Here is a 17,219-nt window from a genome sequence, read left to right on the forward strand (position 1 = left end):
CAGATAAGTATATGAGAGGTAATTATTCGGTAGATCAGAAGGGATTCAAAATTGCTTGTCTTCAAGATCCGTTCTGGAGCCATGACTGGCTTGCACACTACCTGTCAAAAGCGTCAACATCAGGTAGAAAACATCACGCTCTTAGTCGCGTTGAGATTCCAGACCATTAGTAGGGGCATAATCAACATGGCGACATCGGTGATAATATTAGGGGAGGGAAGCTATTTGATCAAAGCGTGCTTCATTCAAACAAGTCCCACCCGGGATGGTCTTGTCCCAGTTGAACGCAAATGGCCGATATAGATTAAGTGACATAACAGCACACACAATCGCAATTACGATGAAAATCCCGGAAATAATATAGATTACAATCTGGTACGAGTCCTGATGTCGAAAAAGAGGGAAATGTATAACGAGACTGGCGAGGGCAGATATTTGTGATCCATTGCGAGGCTGCGTAAAGAAAGTGGAATTTCCCCAAGTAATGCCTTGAGGATAATTGAAGACGACACGCAATCAACGTTGGCAAGCCCTGTGCGATAGTGTCGATGCCATCTAATCTCTGACTTGTAGCGATAGGACATTAGGACATCGATGATAGGTGGGTGAGAAATGGAGGGGAAGGGTCATAGCTAAACTCATACAAAGAAGTCTAGACCTAGTAGGCACGGACATTGCATTGCTTCTGCAAACCCTATTCCAAATGAGGAAAACAATGGAGCGCCGGTCTATTCCCAATTAGGAAACCATGAAGTACGTAATAGATGTGGAGAACGAACCCTGTATTTAAGGTTTTAAGGTTGAAGCATGACAGGTTACCTATCCTGATTGGTATCAACTAGCCACTTCCAGACTCTTAGAAATGGGGAGGCTCAGAGTCCACTTCAATTCATCTTTGTCAATTCCAAGGTGCATTTTGTGCATGAGATCCTCCTATCTGGGTAGCATTCATTGTGGCTTTTATGAAGATTAATAAAGTTCAACTGTGACCATCAATAGCACATTGATTGATTATATTATATATACAATAGACCAGCGGAGATATCAAGCTCGTGCTGGCAGAGTGGCGTCTGGTATAAACAATCCATTTCATATCCATGAACTCCTGAGCCCTGCTACCCAACCAGAGGAGAAACATACACCAATTCTCTACCCCAAACAAACCATCCCAAATATACAAAAAAATATGTAGACGAGAAGTACCTCTCCAAACGTGATAACCTCATCCGGGGAAGAAATTACTATTATCATCAATTGGTAGGTCGAAAAACCCATCATGAAGCATCGTCCCAATCGAAAACAAGCCTTCAGGGTCAAATGGCATTTGCAGGCCGAGTTCTGGCACAAAGCCAGCGAATTCGACCTGTGATGCGTTGGCCGCCATCATGTTGGTCATCATTGGGTTGGCTGCGTCGAATCCGGGCTGTTGGTTATTCATGTCGAAGCCTTGTGGTATGAATGCGGTTGATGGGGGGTCGGTGGTCACTGGGACACCGTATGCGGTCCATTGATGGGAGGATGTGCTGGCCGGCGTTGCACCAGTACTCACTGGTAGCACGGCCGGGGTTGAAGTGGCTGCGCCCATGCCGACTGGTGTCGAGTGCTGAGAGGTATCCTTGGGTGAATGCGAGGATCCTACGCCAGCTTCGCTGGAAGGTGGACGCAGTGTCTAGGTATAATCAGTATGATTAATTCGAAATAAAAGGGGCAGATGTAGGTATTCTCACAGTCCTGTCACCCTGGGCATTTTCGCCAGGTTTTGACTTCGCTTGCTCCAGTTTCCGGTTGACAAACCAATTCTTTAATAAATTCAATATCATACAGAACTTTCCCGCCGTTCGGCCGCCTGGTTTGCTCCCACTTATTTTCAGATGCGCTATTACTTTGTCGAGATATTGCTCGGCTTTGAGGTCCTGTGATGAGAAGACTAGACCGAGGCCATTATCCTGAGAGATAGCTGAATACATCTTGAGAAGAGCGACAAAGCCGTATGCAGTTCGGGCAAAATAGACCGTGGGGAGGCAAACGATTGTATCGTAGTCAAACGATGCTATTGTGTCCATTGATCTATGAATTGACGTCAAGCACGCTGTCAGGGCATCGATTTGTGCTGCTGTGACATTCGCGATTTTGCCCTCGCCCTTCAAGCCGCCAATGAAAGGGGGCTTGAAATCGTCAATGTTGTGATCAACGTGCATTGAAATCTCGTGCATATATATATTGACCACACACTCTGCATGTTTCAACAAAACTAAAACAGTCAGTAAGATATGATCAAACATAGAACAGCTGTTTCATTCAACTCACGAGTATAATTCTCTGGTGCTATCTCACGACGCCATTGGTCCAGTTGATTCTCAAATCCCTTCAACGCAAACTGAACCTTAGCATCCATCAAGGAAGCGCTACTAGACGGATCATCCATTGAGAACTGAAAGCCGATTTCTTCCGCAATATGCGATAACTTGGTCCAATGGATCAAAACTTGATCAGACGGTAGTGCGTCTCGTGAGGTTTGCAATATCTCAATACACTCATCCATATACGGATGCCATCGACAAAGCAATGGCCGGCGAAGGGCCATTGATGCGTTTACTGCAAGGAAATAAGCCCCCAGCCACGCGCGTCTTGTTTCCACAGCATCCGGGTCCATCGAACTTCTGTTCTTGGGGCCCATTATCTCTCGCAGCATTCCAAGCTGTTTATTGCCTTTTCTCCTCGTCACGCGACCCATACCGATATCTAGCGCCATCACCACGGCCATGTAGATGAAGGGGAAAAACTTGAGTTCTTCGAAATGATCAGGTGGGTTGTACCACGTACACGACATGACAATTGCCTGCACCAATTCCAATGATTTTTCACCTTTGACGACAACCTTGTCCGCAAATATCCTGTGAACATCGTTTGTCAGAGGCATTTGCAGTTCTGGTCGAAAGGGGCTGATGGAAATAGACAAAATGACGAGGAACAATGTGGGTTTCTCTCGGCGTACAGACGCCATACTTGTGCCCGGCGGGAAGACGACGATCGGCAATGTCGGAGCAATTTCGTTCACATAGCGGTCAAAGGCCTTGGAAGCAGTCTCGACATCAATCACTCCGCGATCAATCAGATCGGCGAACTCGTTGGCATTGTCAGAAAACTGTACAGCGCCGGACGGTTGAGCCTGGTGCCAGAATGCCTCGTTATTTTCTTCCCGCGCCGAAGAATCTTCGCGTGCAAATGGTGCGAAGAGACCAGCTTGGTAAGGCGCCTTTCTATGTGGCTTTGAATCCCCGCTAGCAGTACGTTTTACCCGCAAAGTGGGCGACGCACCAGAGCCAGAGCGTGGTGCAGGTGGTGGCCCACCTCCAAGCCAGCGACGAGGAGGAGGACCAGCTTCTTCCTGCGACGCGTCATCTGGGAACGCACTTGCAGCTCTTTTCGAAGCCTGTAGGCTAGCCGTAAGAGCATCTATTTTCTTTTCCAACTCCGTGACCCGGCTGTCCGTTTTTTTCTGCCGTTTGCGCGAAGGGGCTGTGATAACACACTGCCTTTTCGCCTTCGCACATCGCTTACACGAAGCTGATGGGTGGTCGCTATCGAATTCGCACCGAACCTTCAACTGACGACAAGCTTCGCAGGCGCGCGGCCGTTTCAAATCCCCAAGCTGGTCATTGTCATGGACAGCACCGGTGAACCCAATTGACATTTCATTCAAATAATTCCCGAATTCTCCGGCGGTCTGCGGGTTATTGTCGTGGGACGAAGGCGTCGAGTCGTGCAATTGATCGTTCGACGATTCGGGGGAGACATTGTAGTCGCTTGTGTCATTGGGTCCATTTCCAGACGTACGGCCGTCAGAGCGTTTGATATAATCGTCATCTTTCCGCCTTTCGTTTGTTGGTCGCAACCGTGGATCGATGTCCATTCCGTCTTCGCCAAAGGGCCTGCCACAAGGGGCATCAATAGCAGGGACCTAGGCAGCTGGCCAGCCCAATCTAGGGGCTCGATGTTAGCTTGGAAGTGCATACTGGCACGATTTGGGGATGATGGGATGATAGTGGTGTGTTGCGAGTAGTGAACATGCGGGGGAGGGGAGTATTATTAAGAAGACAGCAGAAACAATGACGACACCGACAGGAACCAGAATCCAGTGTCAGATAGATGTAATACTAACTCTCTCTCTTTGTATCGGCACTCCGACTTGGGGATCCAGCTTCGGTGTCACAGCGTCGGTGCGCGGAGGGTCGGTTGCCGGTCGTGCCGACCAGCGCGCGACGAGTAGTTAGCTTCTGCAGCACTCGTCGCGGCCCGGTGCAGTCTAGCTGTAGACCTGCGAGGATGCTGGGACACTGTCTAATAGAAGCTCAATAACAGCACCTTAACAGCCCAGCACGAAATCTGGAGGGCGATTGAGGAGATGAAGGCGAATGAGACGTTGATGTGGCGAAAATCCTTTAATCGGTGTAGCGGCCGCCGCAATGCTCAAGAGCGCGCGCCCAATGGAGCTAGCAAGCAGGCAACAACGTCTAGAAGCTTAACTTAGGAATTATATGACCAGCAAGCATAAAATAAATACAGGATGTATTTGCGTTAATTGGTTCTCCAATAACCTACGTAATGCCCTCATTAAACTGAACATTAATTGAAAAAAGCTTGAGATTTCTATGATTCGGTATGAACATATTTCCTGAACGTTGTTCATGGGGATGGAGACGAACATGACAGCCGCTACGACAACAACCAGTCCAGCAAGTGTGTTGTGTAAATAGCAGAATCCCTATCTAAAGGTCAAGAAAGGTAGACGTTGTCGAACCAAAAACATTCTCATGAGTAAAGAAATAATAAACGCCTACAGCCAACGTCCGGAACAGGTATGCAAGCAAGTGTGTCAGGGTATCAAAATGTGGTATCGTATAGGAATGTTAAATGCGGGGTTGCCTCGATGTTGGCTAGGAGAATTTGTGGACAGGGCATTCCCTCTTTCTTTCGAACCACTCTACGATGCAGAGTTTATGGAACTTGCACAAACACTCAAGCCGTGCTAGTCTATCGCCGACTTCGTATTCTTCCATGCAAATGGTGCACTCCTGGGGGGTGCTGTCTTCGTTGACACAGTCTTTCTCAGTGGCTGTAAACGACAACATGCGCATCGGGTGAGGTGATTGGGGAGGCGGGCTAGATCCAGGCGGTGATCGGCCCGTGCGAGAGGAAGTTTGAATACACTCGCGAATGTGAGCCTCACGATCGTCTTCATTGCCATCGCTGCCACGTGGGGGAAGCTGCATGCTGCAGATCGGGCAAATATCACGCTCATCGACAGGTACTAGGTTGGGTGGCGGATAACGGGGTCGCTCAGGCCCAATCAAAGAGCGAACACGATCAGGTCTAGTGCGTGAAGGGCCTGAATATGAGCTTCGAAATGTAGAACTAGCCGGTCCGGATTGATGTGTAGAGAACTGTATTCAGTTAGTGCGTTTGATATCAAATCTAGAGATCAACTCTTACAAAATGAGGTGCATCTCTTGCCGAAGAAGACAGAGGTGGGGAGGAGGATTGGTTAAAATCATGAGGCAAAGTATAGCGAGAAGAATATAGATGGTGGCTCGAAGACTGCCCAGGCTGGTTGCTGGAAAAGTTTGTTGATAGATTACTTCGATGTCGATAGCCGTAGAAATCTCTGTCACCAGCTGTCCGTGAGCTAGATATTTGTGTTCCTGACAATGATCGATGTGGTCGATGCAGAGGATGACTCGTTGGAAGCGGCGGTAGTGTCGTACCCCAGTTTGGATCGACCAAGCGATCAAAGCTGGCTCGAACAGCTCCATAAGTCACGGGAGGATCTGGGTTAGGATCTGGAACACAGGGGTTGCAGAGTCGTACTTCTTCCCCGCCTCCCAAAGCAGGGTTGAGAGGATGGTGATCGTCTGAATAGCCTGCAATGGAGGAATCACGGGCATCGTCAGATGTGATATCGAGCAAATGAGATGAATGAGATGATTGGGATGAATGGCGGTTATGACTCGAGGCCCTTTCAAACGGTGTTGGTTCCGTAGGTTCTGGCGGTCTAACGATGTACTGTCTGGGAATGGTAATTCGGTGAGGAGAGCACGACGAGCACACCACCCTGCCACACTTTCGACAATGGTGTTTCCTGTACCAGAAACTGAACTGAGTACCACATATTGGACAATGTGTGACTTCCGTGTCTGGCTGCCACTGCGGCAGTGTGTATTCAATGGGATTCTGTCCCGAATGCGACGATGTAGTAGACAAGATATGGCTAGGCCGACGAGACGAGCCAACACTTGATTCGTGAAAGGGTGGCGAGGATACAAGGTCGATAGCGTTGTCCCGGGTCGATCCGGGGGCCCCTGGTGAGTTATACTGATCACCGTGAGGCAACATCGGGAGAGGCCTGTTGTTCGATGACGAGCCAGGCCTGGTCAAAGCCGAAGGTCTGCGTTGCGACGCTTCCTCGTCATTTGATGTGCCAGTTAACCGCCTCTTACGATCCATTATTATAAGATAGTTGAACCCTTTCCAAATATTTATCTGCTTTTATGTTTATGCCAGCCCTCAAACCCGCCAAACGAATCGTATTCGCAGGGCTCGCATTCCGATACGGCTTCTGGTAGATCGAAGGGAGGGTGGCGAGTTTTATATCGTCGAGCGTTTGTCAAACAGCAGCTGTCCGTTGCTCAGCGACGTTGAATCGCAATGTGGGAAAAGCTAGCTACAGTGACGCTTATGTTCTGAGTCTTATTCTCAGTGGCGAGCAGTCCCCACGTGAGCGAAGGTTGTGGAAGGTATGGATGCGGAGGCACTCGGATCGATTCCCTGGTTTATCTATGCGGTCCAGGCTGACTTCTCGGCAGTGTCCGATAAGGCTCCCTCATCGAAGAGGCTCGATCCGATGAACGATGCGAGCAAAATGGGGTGCACGATGGTATTTTTAGGTGGCGATAAGGTTCAAGGCGGGTTTCGTCTGGTGATGGTTTCAGCACGGCAGGAGGCCACCAGGGAGGCAGGCTGCGGTTCCGCTCGGTATCAGCGAGGAGGAGGGTGGGCAGAGAAACTTTTTGAGGTGACGATGGTCAGCCTCAGAGCATGCAGGCATGACCGGGCGTTGCTGAGGCTCACCGGACAAGAAAGGGAGCTGAACTCGTGATCTCCGGCTGGCCCATAGATACGTGCCGGGCCTGTGGCCAATCAGCGCGCTGCCCTTTATACAGCTGTTTGGCTGGGATCAGGCGTATCTATTCTGTCCATAATAATAGCGATCGATAACATAAGTTGATCTTAAGATATAATTATAATTATAGTATTATGGTTTGATATCTATAGGCTACATATTATCGCCCAAAGCTATAAAAAAAATAAAGAAAGAATCATTTATCAATATTGCACTTCAACTTAACAAGAACACTAATCTTCTATCTCTAATATTCACATTAGTCTCCTCAATGACACTCAAATAACACATTTCAATATAACCAGCCTTGCTTTTTCAAAATCCCATTTAACAACCACAGATCCATAATTCTGCGCAAAAGTATTATTATAAGGGCAAAAAGAAACCAATGACTTTAATCATAAAGCAGGCACACTCTATCAACGTAGTCGTCATAGCCTTCCTTACACCTCATGATTGCGCCTGCCCCAATTTATTAGCTACCTGAAGCTTCGCAAAGACGTGTGTCAAAATCTGGCTGTCTAGCGACTCATATGTTCAGTAAGCTAATTAATGCTAGTGTTTCGTTTATAGCCGAAATTAGACAGGATCAGGATACACTACCTCCACCAAGCTCCCGTGTATCCACAATCCTCTTTATGGAAGCTATTGGTTCGGGGTCGGGACGACTATGGTAGAAATTCTCCAGCGGGCGGAAAGCCCCGTGGCCTAATTGTTAGGTTAAACATAGTTAGTCTAACGCGTTTTAGTCATGCAAGATAACCATAAGTTACTGTAAGATCAGAAAGTAACTGCAGGAGTTGTGTGACCCTAAAAGTAGGGTGTGGATTTGTCAGCTAGGGCCTGATTCGGCGGTATCTCGGACTCTCTCAGCGCATATAAACCCATTATTTTTTCGAGCCTACAACATTGAGATCAGATCATGGATGATATGAGTGGCTGACGATGGATAACGCGGAGTCATCTCGCCAGCCGAAGAAAGCGACACCTGCATGCGAAAAATGTCGTGTCCTCAAGGTGAAATGTATTCGACCCGAGGAAGGACAGCCGTGTAACAAGTGCGCGTCACATCCCTAGCCGTATACTTCCCATCAGGCTAATTTAAGTAGATGTGCTAGATCAAACTCTAAATGCATATTTCCAGAGCCAAAGCAGCGAACTCGAATTTCACAAAGAGCGAAGCCGTAAGTGACCATGGAGGGCACTCCGCTCAACAGGTCAGTTTTGCTGACAGGGAGGGGATGAAGGCGACTGGTCGATCTTGAGTCCAAGCTCACCAATATCCTCGGCCTTCTTTCACACTCGAGCGCACCCCTTGGTGGAGTCCAACCCCCCGTTGATACGCATTTTGGACTGTCGGGAATTCCTGAATATTTCAACAACAACCAACTACCAACAGCCGAATGGACGAGCCAAGGATACCTGGCTGGTCCTCCATTGGACGAAAGCCTGGGGTCGAGCGAAACCCAGAATACTACCGAAAAACCCCTAGAAAAATCGTGGGACGCTTCCACTGCCATGGACGCTGCTTGGATCACTGACTTAGGACTCAGTCCTGTCGTCCTCGAGCATCTTCTAAACAGGTTCCGCGGTATGGCGCCATACTTTCCATTTGTGCGGCTCTCACACTCCTGGACTGCTGCATCAATGGCTGAAGATCGCCCGTTCCTATTGCTTGCAGCTGTTGCTGCTGCTTCCTCGAAGTACTGTCACCTTCAAGACGCTCTGATCAGACAATTTAAAGAATCTCTCAGTCAGCGAGTTGTCATGGCTGGCGAGAAAGATCTAGATCTTCTCCAGGGGTTACTTGTCCACCTTGCCTGGTGAGATCTCAGTTCCCACATTGCTTTCTATTTTGTCGGCACCGGTGACACCAGCAAGCTAACCAATGTCAGGTTCCATTTCCAATTTGTCCCAGGAAGTGAACAAACCTACCAATACTTACAAATCGCAGTCAGCATGGTCATTGACCTTCGCCTCGATCAAGAGGCTGCCGACTTACTTGAGCAGCGGGCCGAGCTGGGTGATACTTATATCCGGGAAGCATGCCTTGCTTATCTAGGGTGCTATTACATGTCTAGCATGTAAGATGCCATTCCCAGGCGCCATGGGCTTGAGCTGACCTAAATAAAGAATAGCAATCTCTTCGGGAAAACCCAACAATCTCCAATTTCACGAGGAAATGCTTCGATGTGCTACGATGCTAAAACAACAGCCAGAATTCGAGACAGACCGCTTGATATGCCCAGTGACGAAAGTGATACAGTTTGCCGAAGAAGTCTGCCAGACTTATCGGTCAGAAGGCATTCATGGCCCTCGGCTGTACATCCATGCTGAACGATTCACGACGCGGTTAGAAGAATGGTGGTCGTCTGTATCGACAGAACTTCGCAACACGGGTAGGAATCTCTCAAGCTCTGGGCTTCTCATTTTAGCTGATTGAAAATCCCTAGTATTACTGATCAACGGATATCATGCCGTCAAGATTCGGATTCAAGAAATGGGCTTGGTATATTGCTATGGGCGGAGAAGACCGCCATCTCCAAAGGCGCAGGAAGATTCCACCATGTTATCTACCCCTCCTATGGTCATCAGCACCTTGATCAAATGCGTCAGTTCTACAAAAGAGTATCTCGATTTCTTTCTTGCCACTCCTGCTGCGGAGCACAGTAGCTTGCCATTTTCCGCGTGGTATCAGGTTGTTTTTACGGTATTTGTGCTGTACAGATTATCCGTCGGACTACCAGAAGTGCCCGAATGGAACGTGGAGATTGCGCAGCAAGCTGTGGATCTCCAAGAATACATTGATACACTGTTGACTCATCTACAGGCTATTGAGCCGTCTCTAGCCAGGCAAATACCTACCAAGAGCCTCTTTTCAAGACTACCCGAGATCTTAGGAAGTGTAAAAACTTCCTATGCATTGGCAAAAGAGAATCTCGCACAGGTTCGTGATAGTTGCCATGCTCATCAGGAATTTAAGCCTTCGAATATCACAGCCTCGTCCATTCAAAGGTTGCACCGTTGCCCTGCATTGCGATATTCGAGTCGCCATGTCGCCCAGGTTCCAAGTCAGCCCACACTACAAAACGCTATTGCTACGGAAGTCCAGAGGATGGAAGATGAGCAGTTTTTAGGTGATCTTTTGTTGACAGATACTCCTAGCATGATAGTTTCATCATCTACAGAGTTTTGACAAGTTATCCATGCTCCAGACCTCACATCCGCGAAGCTACAGTCAGTTCCAGCATAACAACACTTCAGATCTCGTCGGGAAAGACATGGGTGGAAATCTTATTTCCGGCGGAATCGTATCGCTGGGGCAGCACATTGAAAAGTCCATCAACATCCCGTGGTTCAAAATCAAGCGACAATCCCGCGTGAGTAAGAACGTCCAGCCCAAAGTTCTCTTTGATCCAGTGGGCAACCATATCCATCCCCGCCACAGCTCCGCTCCCAGTCCAAATATTGCCGTCAATAATCCACTTCTTCTCCATTGTCCACTTGACCTTGGGGTATTCCTTCTTGACCCAATTGTACTCGAGGTTATTGACAGTGGCCCTTCTGCCGTCTAAAACACCGGTGGCTGCAACAACCGCGGCTCCGGTGCAGATCGTGAACAGTAGCTTTCCAGAGGCAGCATGGCGGCGGACCAGGTCCTGCAATTTCGGAGGAAGATTGGTTCCAGCAGGGTTATCCCCACCGACGAGGAGGATATCCAACTCGGGGACGTCATCCACAGCGACCGTAGGCACCATTGTTACGAAGCTTGTCAACAGACGTACCGGCTTCAGGGTCTCTCCGATATGGTGGAAGATGAATTCGGGCGCCTTTGCCCTAGTTTCGGATCTACGGGCGTGTATTGATTGATCCCCTCCATGAGCATCTTACTTGCAGAATTGAGTAGATCGCATGGTCCAATGATGTCGATCGTCTGGTAATCGAAGAGCAGGGCGCCAACGTGGATAGGAGCCATTTTGATAGACGTATCGGGGACTGAGTGTCAACTGGTGTTTGTTTGTATGTTGATAGTCAATACTGTGGGCTGTGTTTCGTAGCGCTTAAATACTACCTCTTTCCGGGCTGCCATAATCGCGGCGCGGGCTGTTCCAGAGCGCCCGTCCTCCGTGGTTGACAATCTCGGCACGGGCAACGAGGTAAACTCATGAACCGTGTTGGTGGTTTGTCCATCTGAAATCCATATTAGGGGATTTTAGTGAGATCATATTATTCTCCTTGTAGCTTTTATTTCCCATTGTTGATCAAAGGGATTTTGACTATCATTGAACCTCTGTATTATATAATTCTTCAAGGCCACAAAAATCCCCCTCTGATGAAGCATATGTATTTTTAGAAACGAATAAATTCTTTTAAAAAGTGCTGATATCCCAACTAAGGTAAATATAGAGGTTTTCATGGCGTGCAGGGGTTTGATCATGTTCAGGATAGGAAGATATGTTTAGCAGGATCGTACTCTACATCTCTAAGTCGGATATCTCATCTATCTGTTCATAGCTACGAGTATATTTGGTCTCATATTACTACGGCATATTACTTGGTGTATGAAGACAAGGCTGAAGGTCATGCCGCTATCCCCCCAAATCCAAGAAACTAAACGGCGGTAGGCCTTGAAACCATTTCATGAAAACCAAGTGATTGGGCCTGGTCCAAGGTAAGTCCAATGCCCAATGATCTATTTCAACTCCTGTTGGGACTTTGCTGGTCTGGTGTGGGTTTCAAGGGCCCTTTATGAGCATGAATCGGCCGAGAGGTGTTTGACATCCATTCAACTCCAGTCCCAACAGTTGATAGTTCATTGTCAACGGGATTGGGGTGGTGGGTGGTGACGAGATAAACAAGTTGTCCCAGAATCGCAAACTCCAATTTCAACTTGATACTGTACACCATTGCCTTCAAAATAACTTGAGTATTGTACAAGCCTGAAAACTCCAACACCAGAAGAGAGATATCCATTAAGATAGCTGCGATGTTAATTGCCAAAAGCTGGTATATAATTAATGTTCGTCGTCTGTCCCGGTCTGGATGGAGCCGGATTAGCTTTGCCGTTTCGTAGATATAGAAACCGGATATCAGGAATTCTTGGGCGGAAAACCATGCCAGTTGTAGGCGATCTATGATATTATACCCTGTTGCCCATGCTTGCGGTTCCAAATAGGCTGCTCCGAAATAAAGGACCGTCGTCGGGAGGATAAGGAGGATGGTGTCAACGATAATAATATTGCGAAGAAAGCGCAGGGCTCGATAGTTGCGCGAGACCAGATGTAATCGGGAGTATAGGACTACGCTTTGGCCGCCGACCATGAATATCCAGCCAGCTTCGATGAGTGTTAGAATCAGCCATAATGGTGCAAGGTTGAAGTAGTCTATTATGGCACCGACACTGAACGGGATGACACCGGCTGCAGTCGACAAGAGGATCGACCAAAAGTACGTGCCGTGATGGTGGCGAAAGGTCGCCAGAATCAGAACCAGAAGTTCGATAGAGTTATATAGCGCGACGGAAAGAAAGACCGCGAATGTGATTTGGGTAGACAAGGTGTCTGTTTGATTAATCAGGGGTGCGAGCCGTACGGCGGCCTCGTTGGAGATATTCCCCATTCTTGAATATTTTTACATCATGATCTGTGAGGCGAGTTGCATGCGACAAGATGAAATCGTGAAGATGCAGAGAATATTTCCACGAGCCATCTGGCGGGGGAACACTTCGTGGCTGGGGCTTATGTGAGATACCTTGGAGAGGTGGCTTGGGGGTTTACGGAGTGGTTATGGACAGGCTGACCCATTGGAAGAGTCTGGGGGAAGTCAGTTAAGCCCTCGATAATAAGTTAAAACTTAAGCGCGAGCAGGAGATAGACGTATTAGGATTGAGCAAGTGTATTTGGCCATTCTTATTAGCCGGGGTACTTCATAACCCGGGTTAATGGGGCTCGGACCGCTCAGCGGCGAAAAGTGCTGGTAGCCTAAGGAACAGGACCAAGGTACTCCCAACTCAGATTCTAACTCAGATTCCATCCTCTGCGAATACGCCCCAGCCGTTCACCACGCATTTGAGGTACTGGGGATATTGGCGATCTGTCGGTTGCAGAACAAGTGCCAGTCTCGGCACTTTTTTATCAGCAAAGGCATCAGTGAAAGAGATAATTTCCGAAATTGTCAAGTGTAAGAGAACCTAACACATCTCCCTCCATTCGGATGAATTCGCACCACAAGGATCTCATTCTTCTGTTCCTATCTCAGGGTGCATAAGGTGCATAACATGGAATCTCAGTCTACTCAGTACACTCATGCCGACCTCGACCTACAGCGTTCCATAAATGAAGAAGATGTGATACTTACTCTATCGGATAGGTACGATCAGATGGAAGGTCGCGAACATAAAAATGAATGAGGCAGGCAACATATTTTCAATTTAAGACCCCTTCTACTTACACTAGATGCGGCACCCTAGGACCGCAAAATCTCCAGATGATTCATTGAGTACTAGCACATCTTACAGAACCGCACAATCACATCTCGTACCAAGTACTAGAGACCGAGGAGCACCAATTGGTTGTTATGTATTCCACCAAGGGCTAAAGGTAAAGCTTGAGCCAAGGCTCAAATCCAAAGAGCCCCCCCGGAAATAGTCGGAATGTGTTTGTAGGTTAGCCATTCCTAGAAATCACCGCAACCTCCCCCTGCCTTCTCAACTTTGTGGAATATTTCTGTAAGTAGGAAGATTAAAAATCAAAGAACGCCTTCCGGACTTAGTTCATAAGAGTCAATGTCAAATTCTGATCCTACTAATAAAATACGTACGGAAGCGCAGCTTTAAGCATTCACCAAACTAGTGCTTAACAAGTGGCAAGCTTAAAATATCAATGTTGACCCGAAATTAACATTAAAATCAAATTGTGCCACTTTGGATTTAGTGGCTAGATTGTCTGGCACCTAAGTACCCTCACGGACTTCTTTGCTGAACAATCTCTCGTACTCTCTCGTCATAGAACTCTGTTCTGCTAGAGACAATGTCGACGGCAAAAACGATCCCCAGTGTTTCAGGCTCGGGACGTGAATGGTCCCTTCTGACCCACGAAGGAGGCTTACCACTGTATGGTAGCCTGATCGCGATTCGCTCCCAGTGGAGACGTTAAAGTAAGATAGTAGCATCATCTTGTCTCCCCAGTCCCCACGAAATATGACATTAACTGGTTTAATAGGAGCAACAATTGTTATATCAACTTGGCAGTGAGGCGATGTCGATCCCGCTCGATCAACTCGTACGTGCGTTGGAGACAATTGCCTGGTGGTCCACCCCTGGGTATTACCTATAGTGATCTTCAGTCCAGGAAGTGGTGTGATTTCGCACTCAAACCATGTCGGAACGGGCTTGCTAATATCCAGCGGTGGCCCGCAGTAAAGAACTCCTTTCAGAGTGCAAATCTGGGTGAAGTAATCCAGAGCAGGTGTCAATCGTCTACCGACATTCTTATGCACGTCATTCGGACTATTCATGAGGAAGGTACCTAGACTATCGACTCTGAGGTTCGTCAGGTCGTCCGTTGCTCCAGAACTCCGGCTTTCTTGCCATTCAACAAACAAGGTGTTGTTGGTTGGGTCCTTCGCTAGTTTGCCGGCTTTGTCAAACGCGCCCCCTAAAACTGCGCATTGAGTCATGCGTTTTTTGAGGTACTCCCTGTATTCTGACTCGTTCTCGTACCCAACCTCAGAGCTCATGATGGACTTATATTCGACCTTTGCATGCAGTGCGAAAGATTCTTTTATCTCGCTACTGGCCTCCTCTTGCTCCAACTTCAGCTAATATCGTGTTCCCATGAGGCATTCCACGATAACATGCGTTCCCCACCGATAAAAAAAGGTTTCGAATGCTTCGTAAGTTCCGGTATCTTGTCTCCATTCTGGCAGACTGTTGGCGTGGTCAATCAGCCGCTCATCGATATAGCTGTGCCAGGGATCTCTAAGGAGGACTGAATAGACCTGTTGATCAAAGCTGTAAATTGCGTATAGGCTCGTTGATTTGAATGTAGTCTCGTAACTGTATTGAGAAGACACGGTGGCTGACACACCCATGTAGCCAGCACTTGCGCTTGCAGAGACAGAAAGCCTTTCTGCCATCTCTTTACCCATTTCGCAAATTATATCATTTGCTTCTGATCTCCCACCGCTGTCAATGAGTCGCACGTTTTCTGGGAGCCGGTATTGTTTAGTTGACCCCGGAGTGGTGATTATTTCTCCTTCTACTCCCATGGTAACTATTATGGCTTTGGAACTGCTGTTCCTGACTGCATGGTGGTCAGAAGCATCGATGCCTGGGAGAACGTCAGCTACAAGCGACAATACTGGAATTAGGCATTATATCTTGTTGAGCGAGATTGACAGATGTCCCCAGCACAGAGCATGCTGGAAGAATTGGTGTAGCCATATTAAGACTATTCTGTGGCCGATAGTTGATAATTCAGAAAAATTTGGGAGTTGGTTTTGCAAGTTTTAGTCTTGAGCGGATTCTGTTGTAGAACATCTAAAGCAAAACCAGAATCAGCGAGCCATACTCCGGATTATAAAGCTTTCAGCTTCCCCCTCCCTAGTGATTTTACCTGTGTATCTCATGCTTCAATTTAGGAAAGGGAATATGCAGCATTTTGCAACATCATTCCACCCTATTGTAAGCGGGTGAGTAATTTGTCCCAGAGTTCCTATTGATCGACCCATCCAAAAATCCGATTGCCTTCACTGCACTGCAACACGCCACAATTTTCTGCTTCATAGAATAAATTCTTGGTATTAGAGGTCAATCACTATGACCAAATTCCAAAACCTAATCTAAACGCTTATAGAAATGAAAGAGGTTAGCTTTCAATGCAACTTTGGTCTCGGGCGTGATGGTCGGGCCGTCTCATCAGCCCAACCAAGCCTAAGCTGCAAAAAAACTTTTATCAGGCTTAATGCGGCCGTGCAAGAAAGATTTCTGTAGCATTCTGGTACCAAATTTTATTGTGGATGCTCTACCCCGCTTTCGTGAGTGTGATCCTCAGGCTTTCGGACAGAGATAGCTATTCTTCCGTCGTAGGTAACTAACTCAGTTGTTGGATTACAAAATACACCTCATCGAGTCAAAGTTGACTCGGTACCTAAATGGAGTCGATTAAATGGGTATTGTAAATTGAACTAGTTGGGAATTGCCACGTATTAGCATGAGGGGTTTGGAAGTCTCTATCTAATATACGAGATATCGCCCTCTATACCGTACAACTTTTGGTATAGAATCGAGACAGCTGGGCAGATCACCATAACCGCTGATCCAATAGTAACTTAAGCCTAGTGAGGGCTACGGATCAGCTGAGAACCTTTTTCTCAAAGATTGGTTGGTTGTCATCGTCCATAATTCTGCATGGGTAACCAGAGTGAGGTAGGTTGTGTAAAAATGCTACGCTTGAACCCATCGGCGATGATGTTCTTCCTGCAAGGCAATAATACATGGGCAACAGGATGCGTGATAACTATACTGTAGACGAAATAATACCAAGTCGGCTGGCTTAGCTGAAGGATGTATGGATTGGCGCGTCGCTAACGTGGCACGTACAGGGGTCGTGCAGGATGAGATTCATGTAGCTCTCCAATTGGTGACCCGATGCGACAGGTAGGTCCGTGTCTTGGATTGCAGTGGGTAACTTATTGGATATCGCTACAGGTCTCCATAATATTTGGGATCTAGACTCTGCAGGGATATGTGATTAGCGGGGTATTACTTTGAGTCGCTTGTATGAGGCATAGAAAATTTTGCATAGCAACTGTAAGAGCCAAAATGAATTAGCGATACATTTCCTTATAATTTTACAGTATACAACACCTTAACTCCATTAGAACAACCTGGTAGGTTTTTAGGGGGCTTTGGAGAACCCTTCCACGCAGACTTGACTCGTGTCTGCTTCCGTCCCGTAGTCGAGGTAGGGAAGGTCGTCATCCGGAGATTCCTGGCGACTTTGATGGTATTCCTATTGTGACATAACTGTGGCTGGGG

At 47.5% G+C, this 17,219-nt stretch overlaps 5 protein-coding genes across 5 annotated transcripts; 1 reads left to right on the forward strand and 4 right to left on the reverse strand.

Annotated features, from left to right (window-relative positions):
- Positions 1–1,222: 1,222 nt before the first annotated feature.
- Positions 1,223–3,913, reverse strand: BGW36DRAFT_401484 (uncharacterized protein; the record flags this gene model as incomplete). The annotated part of the gene is made up of 3 exons (XM_046218750.1): positions 1,223–1,669; positions 1,728–2,251; positions 2,308–3,913. The coding sequence occupies 3 exons, from the start codon at positions 3,911–3,913 to the stop codon at positions 1,223–1,225; spliced, it is 2,577 nt and encodes an 858-aa protein (XP_046066320.1).
- Positions 3,914–4,937: 1,024 nt separating this feature from the next.
- Positions 4,938–6,504, reverse strand: BGW36DRAFT_432998 (FYVE zinc finger-domain-containing protein; the record flags this gene model as incomplete). The annotated part of the gene is made up of 2 exons (XM_046221208.1): positions 4,938–5,444; positions 5,494–6,504. 2 exons carry the CDS (start codon positions 6,502–6,504, stop codon positions 4,938–4,940), a joined length of 1,518 nt encoding a protein of 505 aa, XP_046066321.1.
- A 1,621-nt stretch (positions 6,505–8,125) lies between these two features.
- On the forward strand, positions 8,126–10,376 carry BGW36DRAFT_306914 (uncharacterized protein; the record flags this gene model as incomplete). Its single annotated transcript, XM_046212193.1, has 6 exons — positions 8,126–8,238; positions 8,290–8,364; positions 8,428–9,003; positions 9,076–9,264; positions 9,314–9,579; positions 9,634–10,376. The coding sequence occupies 6 exons, from the start codon at positions 8,126–8,128 to the stop codon at positions 10,374–10,376; spliced, it is 1,962 nt and encodes a 653-aa protein (XP_046066322.1).
- Positions 10,377–10,440: 64 nt separating this feature from the next.
- On the reverse strand, positions 10,441–12,532 carry BGW36DRAFT_420515 (putative thij/pfpi; the record flags this gene model as incomplete). The annotated part of the gene is made up of 4 exons (XM_046219503.1): positions 12,327–12,532; positions 11,253–11,319; positions 11,034–11,176; positions 10,441–11,010 (listed from the first exon to the last, which is right to left on the reverse strand). The coding sequence occupies exons 1-4, from the start codon at positions 12,336–12,338 to the stop codon at positions 10,441–10,443; spliced, it is 792 nt and encodes a 263-aa protein (XP_046066323.1). The 5' UTR covers positions 12,339–12,532.
- Positions 12,533–14,131: 1,599 nt separating this feature from the next.
- BGW36DRAFT_364773 (uncharacterized protein) lies at positions 14,132–15,623 on the reverse strand (the record flags this gene model as incomplete). The annotated part of the gene is given in 3 exon segments (XM_046214587.1): positions 14,132–14,998; positions 15,035–15,510; positions 15,530–15,623. The coding sequence occupies 3 exon segments, from the start codon at positions 15,621–15,623 to the stop codon at positions 14,132–14,134; spliced, it is 1,437 nt and encodes a 478-aa protein (XP_046066324.1).
- Between the last annotated feature and the right edge of the window lie 1,596 nt (positions 15,624–17,219).

Source organism: Talaromyces proteolyticus (genome assembly GCF_021365285.1).
Source record: "Talaromyces proteolyticus strain PMI_201 chromosome Unknown BGW36scaffold_14, whole genome shotgun sequence".
In the NCBI taxonomy this organism is placed as follows: domain Eukaryota; kingdom Fungi; phylum Ascomycota; class Eurotiomycetes; order Eurotiales; family Trichocomaceae; genus Talaromyces; species Talaromyces proteolyticus.